Source organism: Aythya ferina, assembly GCF_964211825.1.
Source record: "Aythya ferina genome assembly, chromosome: Z".
Taxonomy (NCBI): Eukaryota; Metazoa; Chordata; class Aves; order Anseriformes; family Anatidae; genus Aythya; species Aythya ferina.
This window is the reverse complement of record NC_140299.1, coordinates 2,395,845-2,415,459: the sequence shown is the minus strand read 5'-3', so window position 1 is coordinate 2,415,459 and position 19,615 is coordinate 2,395,845. Positions and strand designations below refer to the sequence as shown.

The 19,615-nt window shown below is 51.0% G+C and overlaps 1 protein-coding gene across 9 annotated transcripts in view; it reads left to right on the top strand.

Annotated features, from left to right (window-relative positions):
- Positions 1 to 19,615, top strand: part of CTIF (cap binding complex dependent translation initiation factor) — a 122,144-nt gene that overhangs the window by 62,011 nt on the left and 40,518 nt on the right. For all 9 annotated transcript variants that reach the window (XM_084505013.1, XM_084505014.1, XM_084505009.1 and 6 more), the window contains one exon: positions 6,165 to 6,241. In XM_084505013.1, the coding sequence (XP_084361139.1) occupies positions 6,165 to 6,241 (77 nt within the window). The remainder of the gene's footprint in view (positions 1 to 6,164; positions 6,242 to 19,615) is intronic.

Here is a 19,615-nt window from a genome sequence, read left to right as displayed (position 1 = left end):
AAACAATTAAAGTTACTTCCACTCGTGAAGTATTGTTCCCATTTTGCTTTAACATGGGAAAAACTCCGTTTCCTAAGTCAGATTGTGACTGATTTTGGGTTTGCGGATTCTGGTAACAAAGGGGATTTCTTTTGTCTGTTATTTATACTCTTCCTATGGCACCGTGTGTCTGTGTCGGTGTGTCTGGAGCACCCAGCATCAATGCTTCCAGCGTGCACCCCGCTCCACGGCTCCTGCTGCTGCCCCTGCATGGTGGTGTCGGTGGGGACTGTGTGTCTGCGGATCCTCCGAGGAGACTTTGTGCAGAATTTCGAAGTTTTTATATATAATTCTCCCAGTTTTTCATATATAATTCTCCAAATTATACCTAATTCAGGAGGTATAGGGCCGAGAGTTTAAAACACAGCCCGGAAAAACTTGCTGTCAGTCAGCAGATGGCACTGAGGTAGGTTCGATGTGCATTTCACTGGAGGTACTTTGCCTAATTATTCTAATGCTTTAATTGCATTTGCATCCTTCACCTCACATGGGCAGCTTGATGCCGGGCTGTTCCTGCCCTTCTCTGTGTCTTTGGTTTTATCCCAGGGCTGGTTGCAGTGGGAGGAAGCTGCCCCCAGGTATTTAATGCCAGGGTCTGTGCTATCATCTGCCTAGTGGGTGTCCTCTCTGCCAGGAGCTGATAGCAAACGCTGGGGAAAAGTGGTGGGAAGAGATGAGTCGAAGTGATGCTTCTTCAGATCTGGGACTGCGTGTGTGTGGAGTCTGTAATTCATTAAAACGCCCACGGTTTTGGGAGAGGGGCCATATAAACTGTTGTTAACACTCAGCAAATGGGATTACAGGAGTCTGCACCCTTGGGGCAATGTGGGAGGGCAGAGCCCTGTAGGAAATTGGCCCGGCGCTTTTAATGATAACCAAGGAAGGAGTGGTGTTTAGCTGTGGCCATCGTGTTGGCCATCACAGTCCTTGCTCATCTCTATCCCCACCCTTTCCTTGGGGTAAGAGTCTCCTCCGAGGTGCTCGCCACCGAACCGTGCCGCAGCTCCACGTCCAGCCTTTGCTGGCAATGAGCACTTAATGGCACGCTCCCTGAAGATGCAGCTAATCAGGAAATCCTCCAAACCGGGACATCTCCCAAGAAACAACTTCCTATGCCTGCCATTCGATAGGCGTGTTGCGCCGTGCCATGATTCATCGGGCGAGCACGTCCTATTCCCGAGGCCCCGCCGAGCATCCCTCCTCCGCCGCCGCTGCGGGGCTCAGTGGTGGCAAAGCCCAAGGAGCTGTGCTGGAAACACAGGCACCTCTGCCAACCCATAGCTGAATTTAGACTGAAAAGGCATCCTTGGAGGTGACCAGAAGCCACTTGTGCTGTGCCGTGTGTGCTGCGTGGTGGGAGAGCCACTACAGCACAGGGCTGTGACAACTGAGCCGCCTTTTGCCTTGGGCTTGGAGCATGGAAATCGTGGCACTTTCTATCCACTTGGCTTTGAGTCCTGATAAAAAAGGAGCACTGATTGATTCCTCGTTCAGAAGCAGCTAATACTGTGAGCACCTTCCAGGAAAAATGAATAGTTTGCAATTTGAAGGAACAGATTTATCACTTAAATTTTAATGGAGAGGAAATCATTTACAGGCCCCTTCCTGCCATTGTTTGGTATTCTTCCATGGCTTCCAAATCAGGTCAAGGCTTTGGGTTGTGCCACAGCTCTCTTCTTTCAAGAGGCAGAAAATTCCCCTCGGGTCAGCGGAGAGGGGATGGCAGGACACTTTTGTGGGAATTCCTGGAAGGGGAAGAGGTACCGGCAAGTGGTCTCTCAGCAGCTTGCTTTGCTCAGAGTGCCCCTGGTGCCGAGAAATGCTGGCCCCAGAGGTGATGGGGACATCTCTGGTGGGAGATGTCCCCGTGCTGCTCATCCCACACGGGCACTGCCTGGGCCAAGCTTTTCAACCTGACCCTTTCCAGGCCTGTAGCGAACAACCCGTCATATAGGTGGATGGAAATCTTACCAGGGTATGTTATGAATTTCTGGGCTGGTTTTTCTGTGGATCATTTCTGGAGCTGCAATATTTGTTTAGCTTTTGTCCCTGCCTTCAGCCACAGTATTTCTGTCGCCTCTGTTGCAGAGACAGTGTCTTCAGTGCTGCCATAAACCCAGCCCTGCCCGTCACTTCCCAGCGCCTCCGAAAATAAATCCCACCCTGAACTTTGGGTGTAATAAAACGGAGCAAAGCTCCCGGCGTCTGCTGGCGGCCTAACAACCTGTTTGTTCAGCTCAGGCCTTCTGCCACCATTTGCTTAAGATAAGCAGGGGTGGAGATGTTTCTTGAGGGCACAGAGGCTTTTGAGATAAAGCTCGTGTGGACCAATACTGCGATACGGCCAGATCATTTCTTTTACTTCTCCTATCACCCCAGCCTCGGTTGTTTCCATCTGTCCCACTGCTTTTCTCAGTCTGCTTGCTCTGGGTTTCCCTTTTGGGTCACCTTTGCCTGCCTGACTGTATCGGGGCTGTGAGCATCTTGTTCAGCGGCTGCAGCAGAGGCTGATGGTGTGGGGAGCGGTGAAGAAGGGCACGGTGTGGGGTGAGGTTTGGCAGCTGAGGGTCAGGCTGCGTTAAGCAGACGTCAGCAGAATAGAGACGAAACAATGAACACCAGACTCTCGTATGCCTGTATATTTTTACTAAGCCTTTGTGGAATGCCCTTGAACTTGGCCTTGTGATTTGCGGTGGGGTTTGCCATCATCCATAAAAAGAGACAGAGCCTGCTGCCTTCCTCAAACTTCTTCAGTTGGCGATGGTGCATAAGGGGCATGAGAAAAACAGCACAAAAGCTCCATCCCAGAGAAGGGTCACTCCAAAAACTCCCCGTTTCCCTGCATTTCACTGGCTGTGCCCCTCTTCCTTGTGTTCCTCCCAGCACCCAGCAGAGATGTCCCGCTCTGCTGCCTGCTTGCAGCAGTCGAGGTAAAGGACAGCTCTCCCTTGGCACCTGCTAGCTGCCCAGGTGACAGTCACCTAAGGTTGCCAGACACCACCACCTCTTCTCCAAGAGCTGCTTTCCGAAAAACATCTGAAAAATAGTGTGCACATCAGAGCTTTATCTCTAGGGGACTGGCCAGAGAGCGGGCTGGTCCTTCTCTCACAGAGCTGCTGGCCTTTCTTGTAGCAGTGTGCATGTTTGTAATTTAACTTTGACATACGCGTACATACATTAGATGTCCCGTGGGCTTCTCAGGTTCTGCTCCAAGTTTACCACCATGTAAACCGCAGAGCGCTTTGCTCCAAGACTGAAAATGACCTCTATTAGCAGTGCTTCCGAAGACCATGGAGTCCTTGTTCTTTGCTTTTCCCACACCTCTCGCTTCCAGAACCAGCAGCACTGAAATGTTGTTTGTTATGTTCTCAAGCCACCTGTGAATAAATATCAAAATAAAACCTCTGTGGGAGAGAGACCAAATGCGATTTTACTGCCCACAGACAAGTTGCAAACCCGCGTGTGAAATCCGTGGGCACCTCGGCTCACTGCTGGCTGCTGGCTCGGGCAGGAGCGAGGAGCATCCCTCTGGTGTCCTTCTTGTAGACCCACTGCAGGGCAGAGGGTGGTCCTCTGCCTGGTGAAGCATATCCCTTTGGTTCTGCTCTGGGATTTCAGCTTCGTAAAGAGCCAAAAACGGAAGAGCTGCGTTTCAGATCCACGTTGTCCTCAGTGAATCAGCTCTGCTAAAGGTACTTCCAGCGCCGTGCTGCGTGACCTGTGGTGGGGAGCAGCCTCCAGACAAATCAAAGAGCCATGTCATAAATGCATTTACTGTGCCCTTGGGACTCTGTCCCGCACCCACCCACCCAGCGCCCTCGACTTGGCCGGGCACTCCGCCCTTCTTGGGAGTTGCTGATATTTCCTTTTACATCAGCCTGCTGCACAAAAAAAAAAAAAAGTCGACTTTTCTCCCTTCCAAATTTAGCTTTGCTTAGGCACCGAAATAGACAAAGAGTAGGGACTAGTGACGTTTTTTTTTCCAAAACATTGTCTGATGGCTCGGACTAAGGAAGGGAACCGCTCGGCCGGAGAAGGGAGATGCTTGCTTCTCCGAGCGGGGACGCCGCGTTCTGCTTGGGCACAGGCAGGGCCAGACGTGCTCCTCGGGCTAGGAGACACGTTCCTGTGCCATTAACCCATCTCTCACACCCGGGCTGTCTGTTCTGGGGGACAGAGGGCTGAGGAGGAGCAGCAGCGTGCTGCGAGGAGGCCACGCAGCAGTGCATGGCTCTGCCGATGGTTTCTGGTTGGAATGGGAAGGACTCGAGCTCCCGACACTTAATGAAGGCTTTGCTCGTAGGAAATCGGTACTTTGGGTGCTCATGCTCTGCGGAGATGGTTTCGTTTTTCAGGGTAATTGTATTTGCACATGTGTTTGCAGCGTGGCTTAAATTCTTCAAAATACCCCAAGCTTTAGCCTGCTGTGGTAGTACAGCATTTGGAAATGGTCTCACTGAGTATTGTGCTAATTTTAGCCTCGTTTCCTAAACTCGTACAGCTGATGTGATTGGGCTGTGTGCGTCTGCTCCCTCCCTTCCTTTTCCCATTAGCTTTGGTACCCACAGGCCAATTGCAAGCAAATTTTTGGAGGACCAGATCTCGGGGAGGTTAAGCTCCTCCTGTGCAATTGGTGAACGAGAAGCAACCAAATAGGTGACAAGGCCTCAGATTGCCATCCCAGTAGTGAAATGGGTTCAATATAATTTCAAGCTGCTTGACATGAGAGATCTCCAGGCTCATTTCAGTGGTGTCTGGGCTCTTTTTGGTGGCGCCCATGGCCAGGCCCAGAGGCCCTGGGCCCATAGTGGAGCCCCAGCAGCTCCCTCTGCCCACCAGGCCTCGTGTCTGTGTGGGGGCTCCTCGGGGATGTCTCTGTTCTTCTGTGGTGCCACAGAGAATTAACCAGAAGGTGTTTGGCTGTAGGAAAAGCCCAGTCAAACCCAGTTAACCAAATGATTATCCCACCACAGCCCAGGCAGAGCAGGCCTCTCACTCTCACTGTTCCCAGCCTACTCCTCCTTAGCCAAGGCTGGGCTGAGGCAAGGTGTAGGGAGCGTGAGGAGAGCTCTTTATGGTGTGGGGTGATTTTCTCTGGAAGAGTAGATGTGAAAAGGAAAGTTAAAAGGGAAGCCACCTGCCAAAAAAAACACCTCAACCCTGCTGGCAAAGCAAGGCTGAAATGGGGGCAGGCTAACCAGCAGCAGTACTTAACCCAGGGGCTCGGTGACTTCTGCATTGCCTCAAATCTCAAAGGGTGACGACCTCCAGAGTGGCACACACAGATAGAGGAGCTGTGGGTGTGCTGCAGCAGCTGTGGGGTGCCTTTCTCCAGGCTGGATGGTCAGGAGAAGCCCTGCTGCTCTCAGACTTTTTGCCATCCACAGCAACCTTTCTCCTCTGTTACATCTTCCACCAGCAAATCACAAAATACTGTTGTACCCGTAACCACTACTAAAATTAACTGTAATTTTTAAGGCTATCTGTGCACGGAGAGGGACTTTTTTTGCAGGCAGTGTTGTCATGCCAATGTGATAAAGCTGCTGCTCGATGACAGCCGATCCCGCCCAGCCCTTGCCCTTACCTTACTGCTCCCCGTGGCCCCTCGCGCAGGCTCCAGCTCAAACAGTGAGATAGATTGCCGTGGAAATAAAAGGACTGACTTTTACAAGGCTTTTATTGCCAGCCTGGGAAGTACAATGCTACATAAATAATAATCATTATGGCTATGACAGCTCCGTAGTCCCTGGGAAATAAGTAACACTTTGCACTCGCGTAGTGCCTTTTGACCAGGAGCCTCGAATCCCTTTGCTGGTATCCATGAAGCCTCGATGCCCGTAGCAGGGTGGTAAATACAGCACCCCTCTCACCAGACAAACATCCCAAGTCTGAGCCAGGCAACCTGGCACCTTCAGTGGAGAGAGGAAGAGTAGAAATGGAGAAGAAAGTGTTGGTCGGGTTTGAGGTATTGTCCTGTTTTGTGTTTCGTAAGGGTTTGCAGATAGGAGCATTTTCTTGAATCAGCCTCATGCGCTGGGCACACAGCTCTGTCTCACTCTGAGCACCTACATATCGATGCCTCCTGTATCTTGGAATTGATGGTTGCTTTTCCCTCTGTGTTACAGGGTTACCATCCATTGCCTCATGAAGCTGAAATCGCACACACCAAAAAGCTCTTCAGAAGGAGGAGAAACGACCGGAGGTAGGTGAAACCTCTCTTTAATGTTTTTTTTTAGCCTTCACTTCTTCATTGCACATTTCCTCCCACTGTCCCATGGAGTGTCTTTGAACAACATTGCTGTTTAGCAGCTGTTACTATTGAATTAATGCAAAAACTGTTAGTGGAGCACTAATGTCCTGAAAATGCTGTCTGTCTGTCCCTCCAGTTTGTCTTTGAAATCTGGGGTATGTCCTATATTGCTCCAGACCTCCTCTTCCCCTTAAATATTCCAGCATAGCCAGATCCCTCCACTTTCATTAGAAGAGGCAGCTGGCAAGACATTATCTATAAAGGCTTTGAGTCCCTGCAACTTGCTTCCTCTCTTTCCATTGAAAAGCAAAATTTGCTGACTTTCAGGGTTTGCTGCAAAATGGGTTGAGAGGGGTTTGCAGCAAGCCTCGGATGCCGTTCTGTGTGAGCGAGGGGATGTGCTAAATAGGCAGGCAGCTGAGTTCCTGTGGCATTGGTGGTTTCAATCCACTGAGTTAATTTAATTGGGCAAATTGTATATTTAATTGTGTAAATTGCATATTTAATTATGTGAGGGCATCTCGAGTCCTTGATAGGAATCGTGACTATGGTTAAATGTGAAAATTAGCCAGGAGTGAGGGAATCAGTTGCACATGCAGCTTTTTTCTTCTGCTGTGGCAGAGATGACACAGCCAGGGCAGTAAAGCATTTCTAAAACCAGGAGCTTGCAGGGTTGGTGTTATTGAACAAGAGCAGGAGTGGCCAGTGGTTCATCATAGCCTGAGTTGCAATGCCTCGTTGGGGCCTCATTTTGGGGGGAAGTCTTGCAGAGACTGCAATGGCAGACAGGATATGTCCCCAAATCTCCAAGCCGATGACTCAGAGCCATCACTCCTCAACTTGCTCACAGCCCGCAAGGAGCCATGATGCAGTTAGCTCTGTGCTTGAGTTGTTTTCCATTTTACAGAGCAACTGATAAAAGCTTGCTCAGACAGCCCAGAAACTGTCTGTGGGCAGTGAGCAAGTCTTACAAAGGGTCCTCCTGTGCAAGCCCCGGGCCTCCAGCAAAACTCTGTTTTCCCATTCAATGTGTCATTTCTGCAATCCGGATGGTTATGGTGTAGCATTTCATCATCACCCTCTGTCTGGTTTTGCTTGCTCTCATGTCACCAAGGGCTTTACAGTTTCTTCAGTTTAAGTAAAGCAGTCTTGCAGGGATAAATAGAACTGAGTGACAGAGGTGAGGGGAGTTTGAGTAATCCCTTACGGTGCTGGTGTGCTGCTGCTGTGATCTGGCAGCCGCAAGCCAGGAGGAAAACCAGACTAGGCTGTGGCCAGCAGTCACTGGGGCTCCCTCCTTTTTTCACTATACACAGTTTAAAAGACAGTTTTTGTGATTCAGGGGGGGGAAAAAAAATAAAAAATCTTGTTTGTGCTGGGTTGCAGCCTTGTGATCACAGAAAGGGGATTAAAGCCAAGCTGAAGTCTGCTGATGTTGCAAGAGGGAGCTGGGTGGGCTTCATCGCTGCGCTGTGCTGCAGCCCCGAGCATCCCAGAAATGGCAGCAGAGCCTGGGGCTCGCTGCTCCCAGCCTGACTTGCCAGCCCAAAGCATGTCCTTCTTCAGTGCCAGAGGAGCTCAGATCTCCCTGCTGGAGGGGGCAAAAGCTGCAGAGCAAAGGGGTCTTGTGCCTGAAGCTCCACGCTGATGCCTGGCAGGGCTGCAAAATGCAAACCGTAGCATTACGGTGCATTGTGCTGCAAAATGCAACCTGCAGCCCTCCTGCAGGTGGGTGTCTGCATCCCAGGAGCCCAGCCCTTGCCACAAGCTGTGTGCAGCCCAAAAGGTGCCCTCTGGCTCAGACAGCCCTGCATCCTCCCAGCCGGAGGGTGGAGATGGGTCTCACACTGTGCTGAGCCAGAGCTGCAGCTGGTGTAAATGTCCACAGCCAGTCCACTGCAGAGGTGTGGGGATCACACCAGGTGTATTTCTTCTCTTTCAGTTCAGATTACCACGATAAACAGAAGTGTTTAGAGCAGCGCTGCCCTCCCTGTAGATGGCAAGGAGTGACAGCAACAGGAACTGCCTTGGGCTGGTGCTGGGAGGTATGGGGCAAGGAGCAGCCCAGAGCAAATAGCTGAGCACGAGGGTTTGCAGGGGACCGGGGTGATGTCCCAGGAGGAGCTCTGGATTAGGGCAAAACCCAAGAATCTAGTTAAAAGCCTTCAGTCTGGGTGAGTATGGCAGAACGCAGGAGGAGATGTGGGTCTGCTTCAGCCCTAAATAGTCGTGAATGAAATAAAATGGAAAGGGCAGAGAATATACAGAGCTGTCCAGGTCCCCCTAAACACTGCCATCCTTGATAGTGCTGCCTGTCAAAGCTTAGAAAGAAAGGCATGCTTATTTTAACTAGCCAGGAAAGCTAGGAAGCATGGGTAGAGGGAGCTGGAGCAAAACAACGGTCTCTTAAATAATTATTTAAGCCAAAAAGGCAAATTGTAAAGACAAAAACCCCACACGGTTCAGTGTTGGGGGGTGTGAACGAACAGCGTTAAGCACCTGGGGTCCTCTTGTGCATTTGGGGTAGGAGGGGATTTCGACTGCCTGGACTTCTGGTGCCACTTGAGGTGCCCCCGGAGAGCACTCGCTCCTTAAAACTGATTCCTAGCAGTAAGTGAGATCTCAGAATGGTTATTTTATGTGAAAAACATTGTAGAAATAAGGGGAAAAAAAAAAAAAAAAGGAATGGGAAAAAAAGTCCTGCTGAATGAAACTGTTTTGCAGCTTAAATGCCAGACTGTATTGGAGCACAAATTGGTTACAAAGCTGTTCACACTTTATTGCAGTGCTATTATCTTAATATCCCAGGCATCGTGCTGCTGGAGAAAGGCTTCATTTCATTGCTGGTGGAGCTGCACAGGTGGTATGAATATCCCTCTGCTCTGTGGATGGCGGAGGAGAGGTTTTATGGCCAGTGAAACAGCTGGGAGTTATGGGCTTTTGTTGTAAACGTCGTCTGGATGCGGAGAGACACAGAATTGCAAAACCAAGGCACGGCTGCTCTGCCAGAGCCACCCATGTCCAGCTTTCGAGCTTCATTGATGAGCTGTGAAACACATGTCGTGCCCATTGGTGTGCGTGATGCTGACGGGCTTCTGTAAAACAGAGACAGACAGCGAAATCGTCTTGTTCACAGGCAGCGAAATCCAGGAGGGGCCAGGCCTGAGGCCAGCGAAGCACCTTTTGTTTCTCATGTGCAATGACGCTCGTGTCCGGCCACGTTATAAATAGGGCAAGTCCCCGCTTCCTTCCCGTCACCTTTCCTCAGGAAATGCGGTCACCGCGCGGCGCAGGAATGTGCCTCACCTACCGCAGGTCCCCGCGGTGCACCTTGCGTGCCCCGGGCAGCCCCTGGGGATGAGCAAGCCCCTGCAGGGCTCCTCATCTTCACCACTGCTGCCCAGTTCTCCCCAGCACCGTGGCATCGCGGTGCACAGCCAGATGTGGCTCCTGGGTAGCACATCTGGATGTCCCGGGTACCGCTGCCTGGGTGAGAGCTGAGCACAGCAGCTTTCCAAAACCTTTTGTCAGCAGAGTTTCTGATAAAACAAGGATTTAAAATTATAGGTGATTATTCCCATTAGAGTTTTTATTTTTTATTTTTAAAAAAAGCTTTTCTAACTCAGTCTTAGGAAGGGCTGCATTTATGCCCTTGGCTGTGCACATGCGGCCGCAGCTCTCTCTTTGCATGTACAACGCTTTCACGTTACAGGAGTCCTCTTTCCACGGGATGCAAGCTTCATTTTCTGCGTAAAATAGAAAGAGTGGATTAAAGGTGTTGAAACAGGCTTCGACTGACACAGTTTAGGAGCACTGGCTCTGGTCTGTTTGACACATTTTTGGTAACAGCAATCAGAGTCAACCACATCTGGTGCGGGACTTGATTGCGTGAGGTCTCGTAAAAGCATGCAGGAGGTGGCAAGGAGCTTGTAAGCAGGGAAGCAGACCGGGAACTGCTCTCCCCACCTTTCGTGGCAGAAATCCCACCCCCAGTGTTTTCTCCATCAGTTCAGACACACGGGGTGCAAGTGTCACCTTCTGTGTGGGATGGGAGCCACGCGGGGCACCACTGCTTAATGGGATCATTGGAGGAGCACAGTGGGGACAAGGTTTTTGTGGGTGTCCGTGTGAGCAAGTGCTGAGTACCAATGAGGTTTTACTGTCCCAGGTACTAACCCACTGCTTACTACCACAAGACCCACCTTTCCTAGACAACACTAGTGGCAATTTGCTTTGACATCCCGTAGGACTGGGATACGGAGGCAAACAGACCCATTTCTCAAGTCCTCTCCTCTGTCCCATCTCTGCACAGGGTTCCTCCGGTCTCTGTGGCCTCCTAGGATGATTTGTTTGGGGATGGAGGTCCAGCTGGCCAAAAACCATGGCCCTGAGGCTCATTCACACAAGTATGTGTTACTCTGCTTGGGCCAGTGTTAAGGGAGTGGTACAAAACCTTGCTCAGGATACAGAGGAATATGTGGGTTTCTGGGGGTTTCTCTCAAAGCAGGGTTGAGACAGGTGAGTTTGTACCGGTTTCTAGGTCTTCTGGTGCTGAAATTGTTCTGTCACCTAAGGAAGGGGACCGTTTTTTCAGAGGACCAGGAAAAAGACTGCTGGGGAACTCTTAAAACGTTTGCACCGTTGTAATTACATTGGTTCACTCGCATCTTGTTCGATTCAAAGGTCAGATTGGATTGATTTCCTTAGCGAAAGGAAATCCTCATGTGTGTGTAGATGCTGGCAGGTATCTCACAGGGCTTTTGGTGGTCGGTCTAGAGGGTAGGACAGAGAATTACAGAGGGGGACACAGCCCTGTGGCTTGGAGAGGATGGTGTAAAAACCTCGGGGTTAATCAGTCTCCTATTTCCGAAAGGCATCCAAATTCCTGTTTTCAGTATAAATGTGGATCCTTTGTGCTTACATACAGCACAGGAGTGTCTCAGGGCTTTGGGATGACCACAGTGAGGGGCTGATGTGCAGGAACCAGCCCTGGAGTCCTTGGAGGACTGTCACCCGCAGCAGTGGCTTCTCCCCTTGGATTCAGGAGCATTTCTGCCATCCTTCAGGAAGCCCTCCTGTGTGGGTAAGGAGCTGGAGCAGAGCCTCAGCCCCTTCTGGCTGATACACGAAGCAAAGGGGTAGGAGCTCTCCCCACCAGCATGCCCCAAATACCTCTTGCTTTGATAACAGGATTACAGAAATGTCCCCAAGTTTTCTCCTGCACTGTCCCAGTTTGCTTCCTACCGCTAATTTGGCTTTCCACTTAAATGATCAGAAAAAAAAAAAAAAAAACAGTCTGCCTTCTTTTTCTTTCCTTTTTTTTTTTTTTTTTTTTTTTGGTGGTGGTGGTGTTTTTGTTTTTAATGAGATTCGGAGCTGGGGGAGGCAGAAATATCCTCCTTTCCCCGGAGAGCCGCGGGTGGCTGTCAGGGACAGTTTCCTCTTCCTGCAGCACGAGGGTTGTGTAAGCGCCGCTCACCCCTCCTGCTCGCGCCCACGCCGAAATCGGGGTCAGCTGGGGTGACTGCAGCAGGGCAGGCAGCCCGGCCCTGCCTCTTTGCTCAGGGTCCCCAGCCCCGTGGCACCAAGCCGGGTCTCCTCCGAGGCCACCGCTTCGCTGAGGGACATCTCCAGGGCTCGGCCGTGTGGCCGGGGTCTCGTGTTGGGGCGAGCGTGGCCCTACGTGGGGACAGCCCAAAGGACGGTCACGGCGGGCTCGGGGCCAGGCAGGGAGCGTCCCAGATCCGCTGGCGGCTCCGCCGAGGAGCGTAGGCAAGCTGTGATATATTTCTTTTCCCATTATATTTGATTTTACAGACCCTCGGGGACTCTCAACCACCTACGGTGATTAGTTCAACTGATTAAGCTGCTTTTCCTCTTGTGGCAAACTCCCTTTGTGAAGGGTTTTCAATAGCCACACTGCCCGGGACATTGTTCCTGTACAATTTCCTTTCAAAACACCATAAAGGGCACTCCACCACTTTACCCTGCAATAAAATATTACAGGAATCAGCTCTGCCCAGCCCAGTCCTGCAAGGGCAAAACCTCCCCGTGTGGGGAGGAGGTATACGGTGGGATGAGGGTAGCAGGGCTGCACAGTGCTGGAGCCTTCCACAGGGGGGATTTAAGGTAAGGAGAGGTAAAGCACAAGTTTTCTGGTTGATTTTTTGTTGCTGTTTGTTCATACGAGGATCCAGGGTCACGTAGGGAAGCGAACAACAGCCTTCAAGCTCGGAGAAGGAAACGCTGCCTCGCACATCTCTGGTTGTGCAGCCTGGGCAGGCAGGCTGGAGAGGATGTGGATGCTCTCGAGGTACCCAGGGTACGTGGCGTAGGGGCTGTTCCTGCTGGGGACACACATTGCCATGGAAAGCAGGCAGCCATCTAATAAAAACTGGAAATCAGGGGAAGATCTGCCTTGATTGCCACCGAGGGGGTAACCGGAGTGAGGAACCAGATGGGGTTGCAGTGCACAAGGCCCTCCCGTGTCTGTAGCTACCCCAACACCTTGCCTTCTCACCAGGCTACCAAACAGGTTCATATAAAGACTGGGTGTCACTGGGACCTGCTCAGCCCCTCTGCTGCTCCTCGGGCAAGGCAGTGATGGAGCAGGACGGAGATGCTATCAGGAGGAGCCAAGCAGGAGCCCCTTCCTCCTGGCAGAGCCACACTGGCGAGACACGCTGGCAGTGCCCGGCCCCGCTGCCCTTCCTTCCAGGCATCAAGGAGAAGGCTCTGCCAGGGGTCACGGCGCTGGCACCCCTCTCCCAGGAGGAGGGAGCTGAGAACAAAGACCTCACCGGGCTCCCCATTGAAGGAGCGGCCCCTGGATGATCAAAAAGCCAGCTCGCGACGACCCGCGGGCATCCGCTGCGGGTGACTCAGCCTCGGGTGGAGCTGCAGCTTCTCACCAAAGGGACCTCATGGGCATGAGCTCTCGAGGTGGTTTGGCTCCTGCAGGGAGAGCTCTGGGCTCAGTAAGTGGGACTGTGGTGGTCCAACAGCATTCCCATGCAGCAATCCCAGCAGAAGGTCACACAGCTCTGCAGAAGCCACCTGAAGATCAACTGAGCTTGTATCTAGCATCGCTCCTGGACTGGCTCATCTAAGAGCCACTTGCCTGGACCAGCACTGCCCCCAGAGCAGCATGCATGGGGTTTTTCCATCACCCAAGTGGTGTGTTTAAAGCAGCAGCAGCAGCATTGAGTGGAGCAGTTGGTGTTTAGCATGGGCTGGGAAGTTTGCTTTGACTGTGCGTTGGTCTGCATGGGGTGGCAGGGGGTTTCCACCCAGCCCCGAGGCACCCCGAAGGCAGATGGTGCAGCTGCAGTCCTGCTGGAAAACGTGCCCTGCAAGGCAATGCCACATCTACATCTCCTTCCCCAGTGGTAACAACAACTGCAAGGGGTTTGCACTTCACACAACTCAGGGAAAATGCATCCCTGTAAATGTTGGAGCAGTCTGTGGGCTCAAAAGTAGCTTGAAGAGTAAAATAAAAAACAAAAAACACATTTGTGAGTTCAAGAGGACACACTCGACATGAGCAGGGCTGGGAGATTCATATATAAGCTCCATCATCCCTGTGTGCCTAGCCAAAGGCACGGTACAAAAGGGTTAAAAGATACTCATCTAAGCAAATTTAATCCTTTCCTTTCATTGTTCCTTCTTTTTAATGCCAGGAGGCAGTGGCAGGAGAGAGACGGGTGCGTTTCCCAGCTGCAGGGTTGCCACCTCTCTATTGAGAGCGGCTTTGTCATTACATAAAAACTGTACAACACAAGATTTCTTATTCTCTTTTTTTTTTTTATGATCTTGGTGACTGACGTGACCCCTGTCCTGTAGACTAAATTTAACGTGAATTGCCAAGCTGCCAGTAGACTTTGTGGCATCAGGAGGCTTTTGCAGGTTGTTTTTCTCCATCTCTGCAGCTGGTTGAAAGACTTACATGCCACTGACAGAACATTTCACTGTTATGAAAGCTCAACAGCAATGTAATGGCCTGCTGGATAAGCTCAAGGTTTTATGATGTTACTTCCTAGGAAGCAAAATAATTGCTCCAGCAAAAAATCCAGGAGAATTTCAGTGGGTGTCTGAGGTGGAGGGACGCCTGCTTTCATCAAAACTTTGTATTTTTAAGTATATTTCTCCCATGTGGCAGCAGGGGCTGGGCTGGTGGATGGTGAATTGTTGACCCTGATAGCTCTTCCCTCTGTCCTTTGCTGCTGCTGCCTGTTCTGTAGAGCATTAGGGGATGGTGAGCAGGAGCTCGTGGTGGCAGTACCGCCAGGGAGGAGGTTAGCAAAGAGACTGCTCTTGTCTCCAGGGCCCTGGGGAGGACATGGGAGGCCTCATTTCAGTTCCCACCTCTACCAAAAACACCTGGGATTCATCTCATTCGTCTCTGTGATCACAGCTGCGATTTCAGATGCCAAAGCATGTCGTGAAATCCATGCAAGGAGCTGGCAGACACCAGTCCTTGTGAAACCTGCATGGAGAGAAGGGAGGATCCTGGGCCCAAGCGGGAACGTCCAAAGGTGGCAGTCGCAAGGGCCTGGAGAGCCCTGAGGAGCGTCACGCTGAGAGGCCTTCTCGCCCCTAGAAATGAAAAATGAGCCTGGCCATCTTGCTAGAGCAGGTTTCCTTGCTTTATTTTACCTTCCCACGTTGACCAGAGCCAAGGAAGTCTGACAAACAAAGAGCCGTGGGAGGAGCTGAACCAAGCCACCTCACGCTGGAGGAAGCGCTGGTTCGGGGATTTGTTTCTGTTCTCCCTTCAGCAAGAACAAAGGCCTGAGACCGAGCATCCCATGGAGGAGAAACCTCTTCTTACCAGTTAGCACCTTCTCCCAGAGTGTTTCTTCTCCTCTGGTGGGCAACTGTTCATGAATTGGGGGTGTCCTAAGGCAGGGGATGGTCTGCGACGAGGTGGTGGCATCTCAGGTCAGGCATTGCAGGGACACTTCTGGCACTTGCATTTCAGGCAATATGGGAGCTCCCCAAACCCTTGTGGTCAGGTTCGTTGAGCTCTTGGACCCTCAGGTCTGCCTAAGCTCTGGTGTGAATGTGTGTGTGCTTGGATTTGGGCCTAAATGTCAAGAAAAAATACACGCACGCAGGGGTGTCATGGGTGCTCCAAATCATGGGAGGGTCAGGAATGGGCCCTGGAGTAGTATGGCTTGTAGTTGTGCATGTGAATATTAAATCTATTGTCCAGTTTGTGTTTAAAGGACAATACTGCCTTATTTTACATGAAAATCTGCTGTCCTGCATTCCTGTCTGCTTCTGAGTTCCCATACATCAGCCCCTTGTCCACTATTTCATCTCTTACATAAAGAAGCTTCTCCCTCTTGCCCAACCTCCTTATTTGTCACTTTTTACTCAGAGATACATACAAAACTTCATTGTTTTAGCACCTTGTCTTGCAAAATGTTTTCTCGGTGGGATTTTACCAAGCAAAAACCTCCACACTTGTCTTCCCAAGCACCATATCAGCTAGGATCGCGCTGGCACATCCTCTCCAGACAGGTAGTTTTTGTGCTGCGAATATCGATATAATCAGTAAGAAAAGCCCCAGGCATCACTCAGGAGCGTGCCGTGCCGGGTATTTATTTGAGAACTCTTTGCAACAAGCTGGCAGCCCGTGTCCATGTGCTTTTCACGCCGTCATTAAAGTTGCACTATTTCCAGAGCCGCTCCCATGCTGTTCTATTCATGGCCAGTGCGAGTGCATGTTTCACAAACAAAAATAGTCCCAGGAATGCCACTCACCATGGATTTTAAGATTGCAAGCTATTTTGGGTGAATGTGAAGGTGAACGTGTGTTATGGATGATATTAACGTGTCGTTTTTAATGCTGGGAGGTTTTGGAAAAGCCTTCGAAAGCCCGTTCTCAGAGGTCAGCAGTACAAATCTCTCCTGCTGGGAGAGTGAATAGAAATGAGTTCATAATTGCAGAGTATAGAACTGGCGCGTTTGCTTTTTCACTGTTTTAATTGAGGTTTTCAGAAAGGAAGAGAGCTTAAAACAATAGAGAAATGTCTTTTGTTCTTACAGGGCCATTTATTGAGGGGTTTGCAGTGAGTGGAGAGGATGTTTATTAACGAAAGCAACAATATCAAGGCGTTATTTTAGTGCAGAATCGCTGTTCCTCGCTGGAACAAAACGAAATGTTTCAGATGAACTTGCTGAAAACCGGCGTCGAGCGAAGTGATTTGCAGTGCTTTTACTGCAGATAGTTTTGGAACTGGAGAAAGGGAGAGGAAGGGAAGGAGCCGAAAAGGTTGAAACACCCTTTTCCTTCTCAGTAGTATTTCCAAGTATAATTTAGCCAGGCTTAACAGCACATGGGGCTGGACCCCCGAAGCGGTGTCTGGAAGTCAGGTTTCCATCCTCCTCCGTGCCCTCCTGTCTCCTCCGTGCCCTCCTGGGAGCCGGTGGCGAGACGTGGAGCCACTGTGAAGGCTTTCCCTGGGGACACAGGGGAAGCAGCCCAAACCCACAAGGGGTGTCCTGGCCACCCACGCCGAGGAGCTGAGCCAGCCTGGTGCGTGTCTGCGGGACAGCCCTTCTCTTCAGCAAATTTAGGACCAATTCCTTATTTTTAAGGACAGAAGTAGGTCTCTGCACTGATGGGAGGCGGTACGAGCATCTGGCTAAATCACGGTATTAAGAGCGCAACAACACAAGCAAGAGCAAAAAGGCTTCTAGCAGGCAGAAGCACCTAAGGGTGCTGTTAAATCAGCAGGTTCTGTCCTCCTGAAGATTTAGAAACTTTGAAGCAGTGGGGAAGGACAGGCCCCGGGTCCAGGAACACCAGAGCTGAAGGCACAATTTAGCAACAAACTGGGGAAGCCGCATGGCCGAAGCTGCATATCTTGGAGAACCAAGCGAAGAAATCCTCACGGAGGTGCTGGATCTCCAAGGCAGGGCTCCTCTGGGAAGAAGAGGATCTGCATCTGCCTCTTATGCAGAGAAGTAGCAAAGAAGCAGCCAGCAGTAACTGCACGCCTGCCTGGAAAGCGTGGCCACGCCGGGGCTGTGGGCGAGCCGCGCATCAGCCAAGGTGTTAGCTACAGGCAGCTCAGAGGCAGATCATCGTTTCATTCACCCTGATTGTCCGCAACGTCGCTGTGAGTTATTGCACTAAATTAATTCTCCGAACTGCAGGTCCCCAGAGGGCAATACTGCCTGGGCGGTTTGTTCCTAAAAGGGCTCAGCTGGGTGATTGCGTTACCGCCGCTTAATGAATGGCCGCACGTGAGCCGGGCGCTGCTAATTGCCTGCGCTCCCGGCTCTAGGCGCAGAGAGCCTGACGATGAGAACCCTGCACCCAGCCCCGAGATGGATGGCCTTCTCGGACGCGTGCCACAGGCCAGGCACGTGCCTTGCACATCAGCTTTTTCGCATTTGCCATCAGCTGAGCGAAGGTGGCAGTGGGCTGGAGCTGGAGGGGATCTGTGCGAGCAGAAGGGAGCTGCGTTTGGTCACACCGGGGCACCCCGCTCCCTGCACAGCACACGTCCGAGGCTGGCACCCAGCAGTGTCTGCTGCTTATAGCACGCATACCCTGTGTATTACATCAATTTAACTGTGTATTATGTGAAGAAATATCTCCTTTCATTTATTCTGAACCATCCTTCTGTTATCACAAGAGCTGGCCCCTCAGAGTGCTGTGCCTGCCTTTGCTCTCCGCTTGTACCAGCATCGTGGCAGTCCGCATTCAGAAGGAGTTTTGCAATTTTTTACCATCTACAAATCCAGCATCGCCTGCTCTGGGGTCACCCCCCAGGGGACCTGGTCCTATCAGTGTAGGTGGTGGTGTGCCTTATTTAAGTTTTGCCAGCCTGCCAGGAAAGTCCTCATCCTGTGGGCAAGCAGAGGTGAACCCCTGGCCACCAGCTTCCCCAGCACCCATCAGCACACCCTTAGAGGCTGCTGGTGTCGTGTCGTGCAGCCCAAAAACATAACCATCTCCGTGAGGCTGGTTCAGCCTGCCAGCATTGAGGGAAGGAAATATAGAGCAGCAGGTTCCCCTGCGCTAGGAAACCCATCTGCTATTGAAATGCCTTTCTCTTTGGTGCAGCGTTTCTGGCGAGGCTCCTCAGGGCTGAAAATGGTTCTGTTTCACGTGTTTTCTGGTTTTACCTGGCCGTGAAAGTGCAGCCAGAGCATGCTGGCCACCCTTCCCTCCTCCCCGCGAGCCGTGCCGAATCTCTGCGGGGCCTCCTGGCAGGGACGGTGCGTGAAGGAGTTGCCAGCTCGAGTTGTTTGGGCTCTTGTTGCAGAAACAATATTTCTGTCTGACCCCAGTTAGCAACTGATGTTTGCAAAATAAAGAAGTCAAGGCACTGGAAATACTTTCCATTCCCTCTCTTGTCTCAGCCCAAAATATTAGTATTAAAAATATTGCATCTATTATATGCAGCTAATATCTCTGCTGGCACGTAAATCACCCAGGGATTTTTCATCTCCATATTAAAAAAAAAAAAAAAAAGAAAAAGAAGTGAACTACGCTCTATTTTTGGATATTTATTAACTGTTTCGTGTCCATTTATTCCTGCTAGAGCCAGAGCTGTCTGTCTCCAAGGGACCATCTGTGGGAAAGGCAGTCCCCGGATTGATTAGCACAGTGCTGGGGTCGATAACAAAGGCGTTGAATAGCTACTCTTTCTCTGATAATGTCTGTGTTTGGCCTGACAGCCTCCAGGCATGAGTGGACAAGAGGCTTCTTTCATTTAAACTGACCTATTTTAATTAATTTTGTTGTTACATGTCACTGCAGAGTGAAAGCAAAAGCAGGAACAACCACCCACAGCAGTGTCTTTTCCCAACACAAATATCTACGCTGATGGGAGCAGGTTTGCTCTGGTCTGGACAAGGTTTGTTGATAGAGGAGCTTTATCTCGTTCCTGTTCCCTTCTGCTCTCTTCCTCTCCTGCCCCTTTTTGTGGTGGCATGGGTTTTTTATGGGGCCACCAGTCATGGAGGCTGGGTGGGCAGTTTATCAGACCGCTGCCTTTGCTCTGCCCCCACGTCCTTTCAATCTGTTTGCTGGGGCAGCCGGGCAGCTCAGCCCAGATCAATCCTGGCTCCAAAAGCTCCTCAGTAAGTGCTACAGCAACCCACATCATTTTTGTACAGGTTTGTTAAGTGCTATAAAGGCTTCTGGCAGATGTAAGTGCAAAGCATCCCTGTCGCTTGGGGTGGTGTTTTACCAGATCCCCGTGTCGGAAGTAATTGCTTGCCATGGACTTCGGGTCAGCTCATGTGTCTGGACAGCTGCTGGGAGATCCTGTCGGAGTTCATGTTAAATCTTGCTTTAGCTTC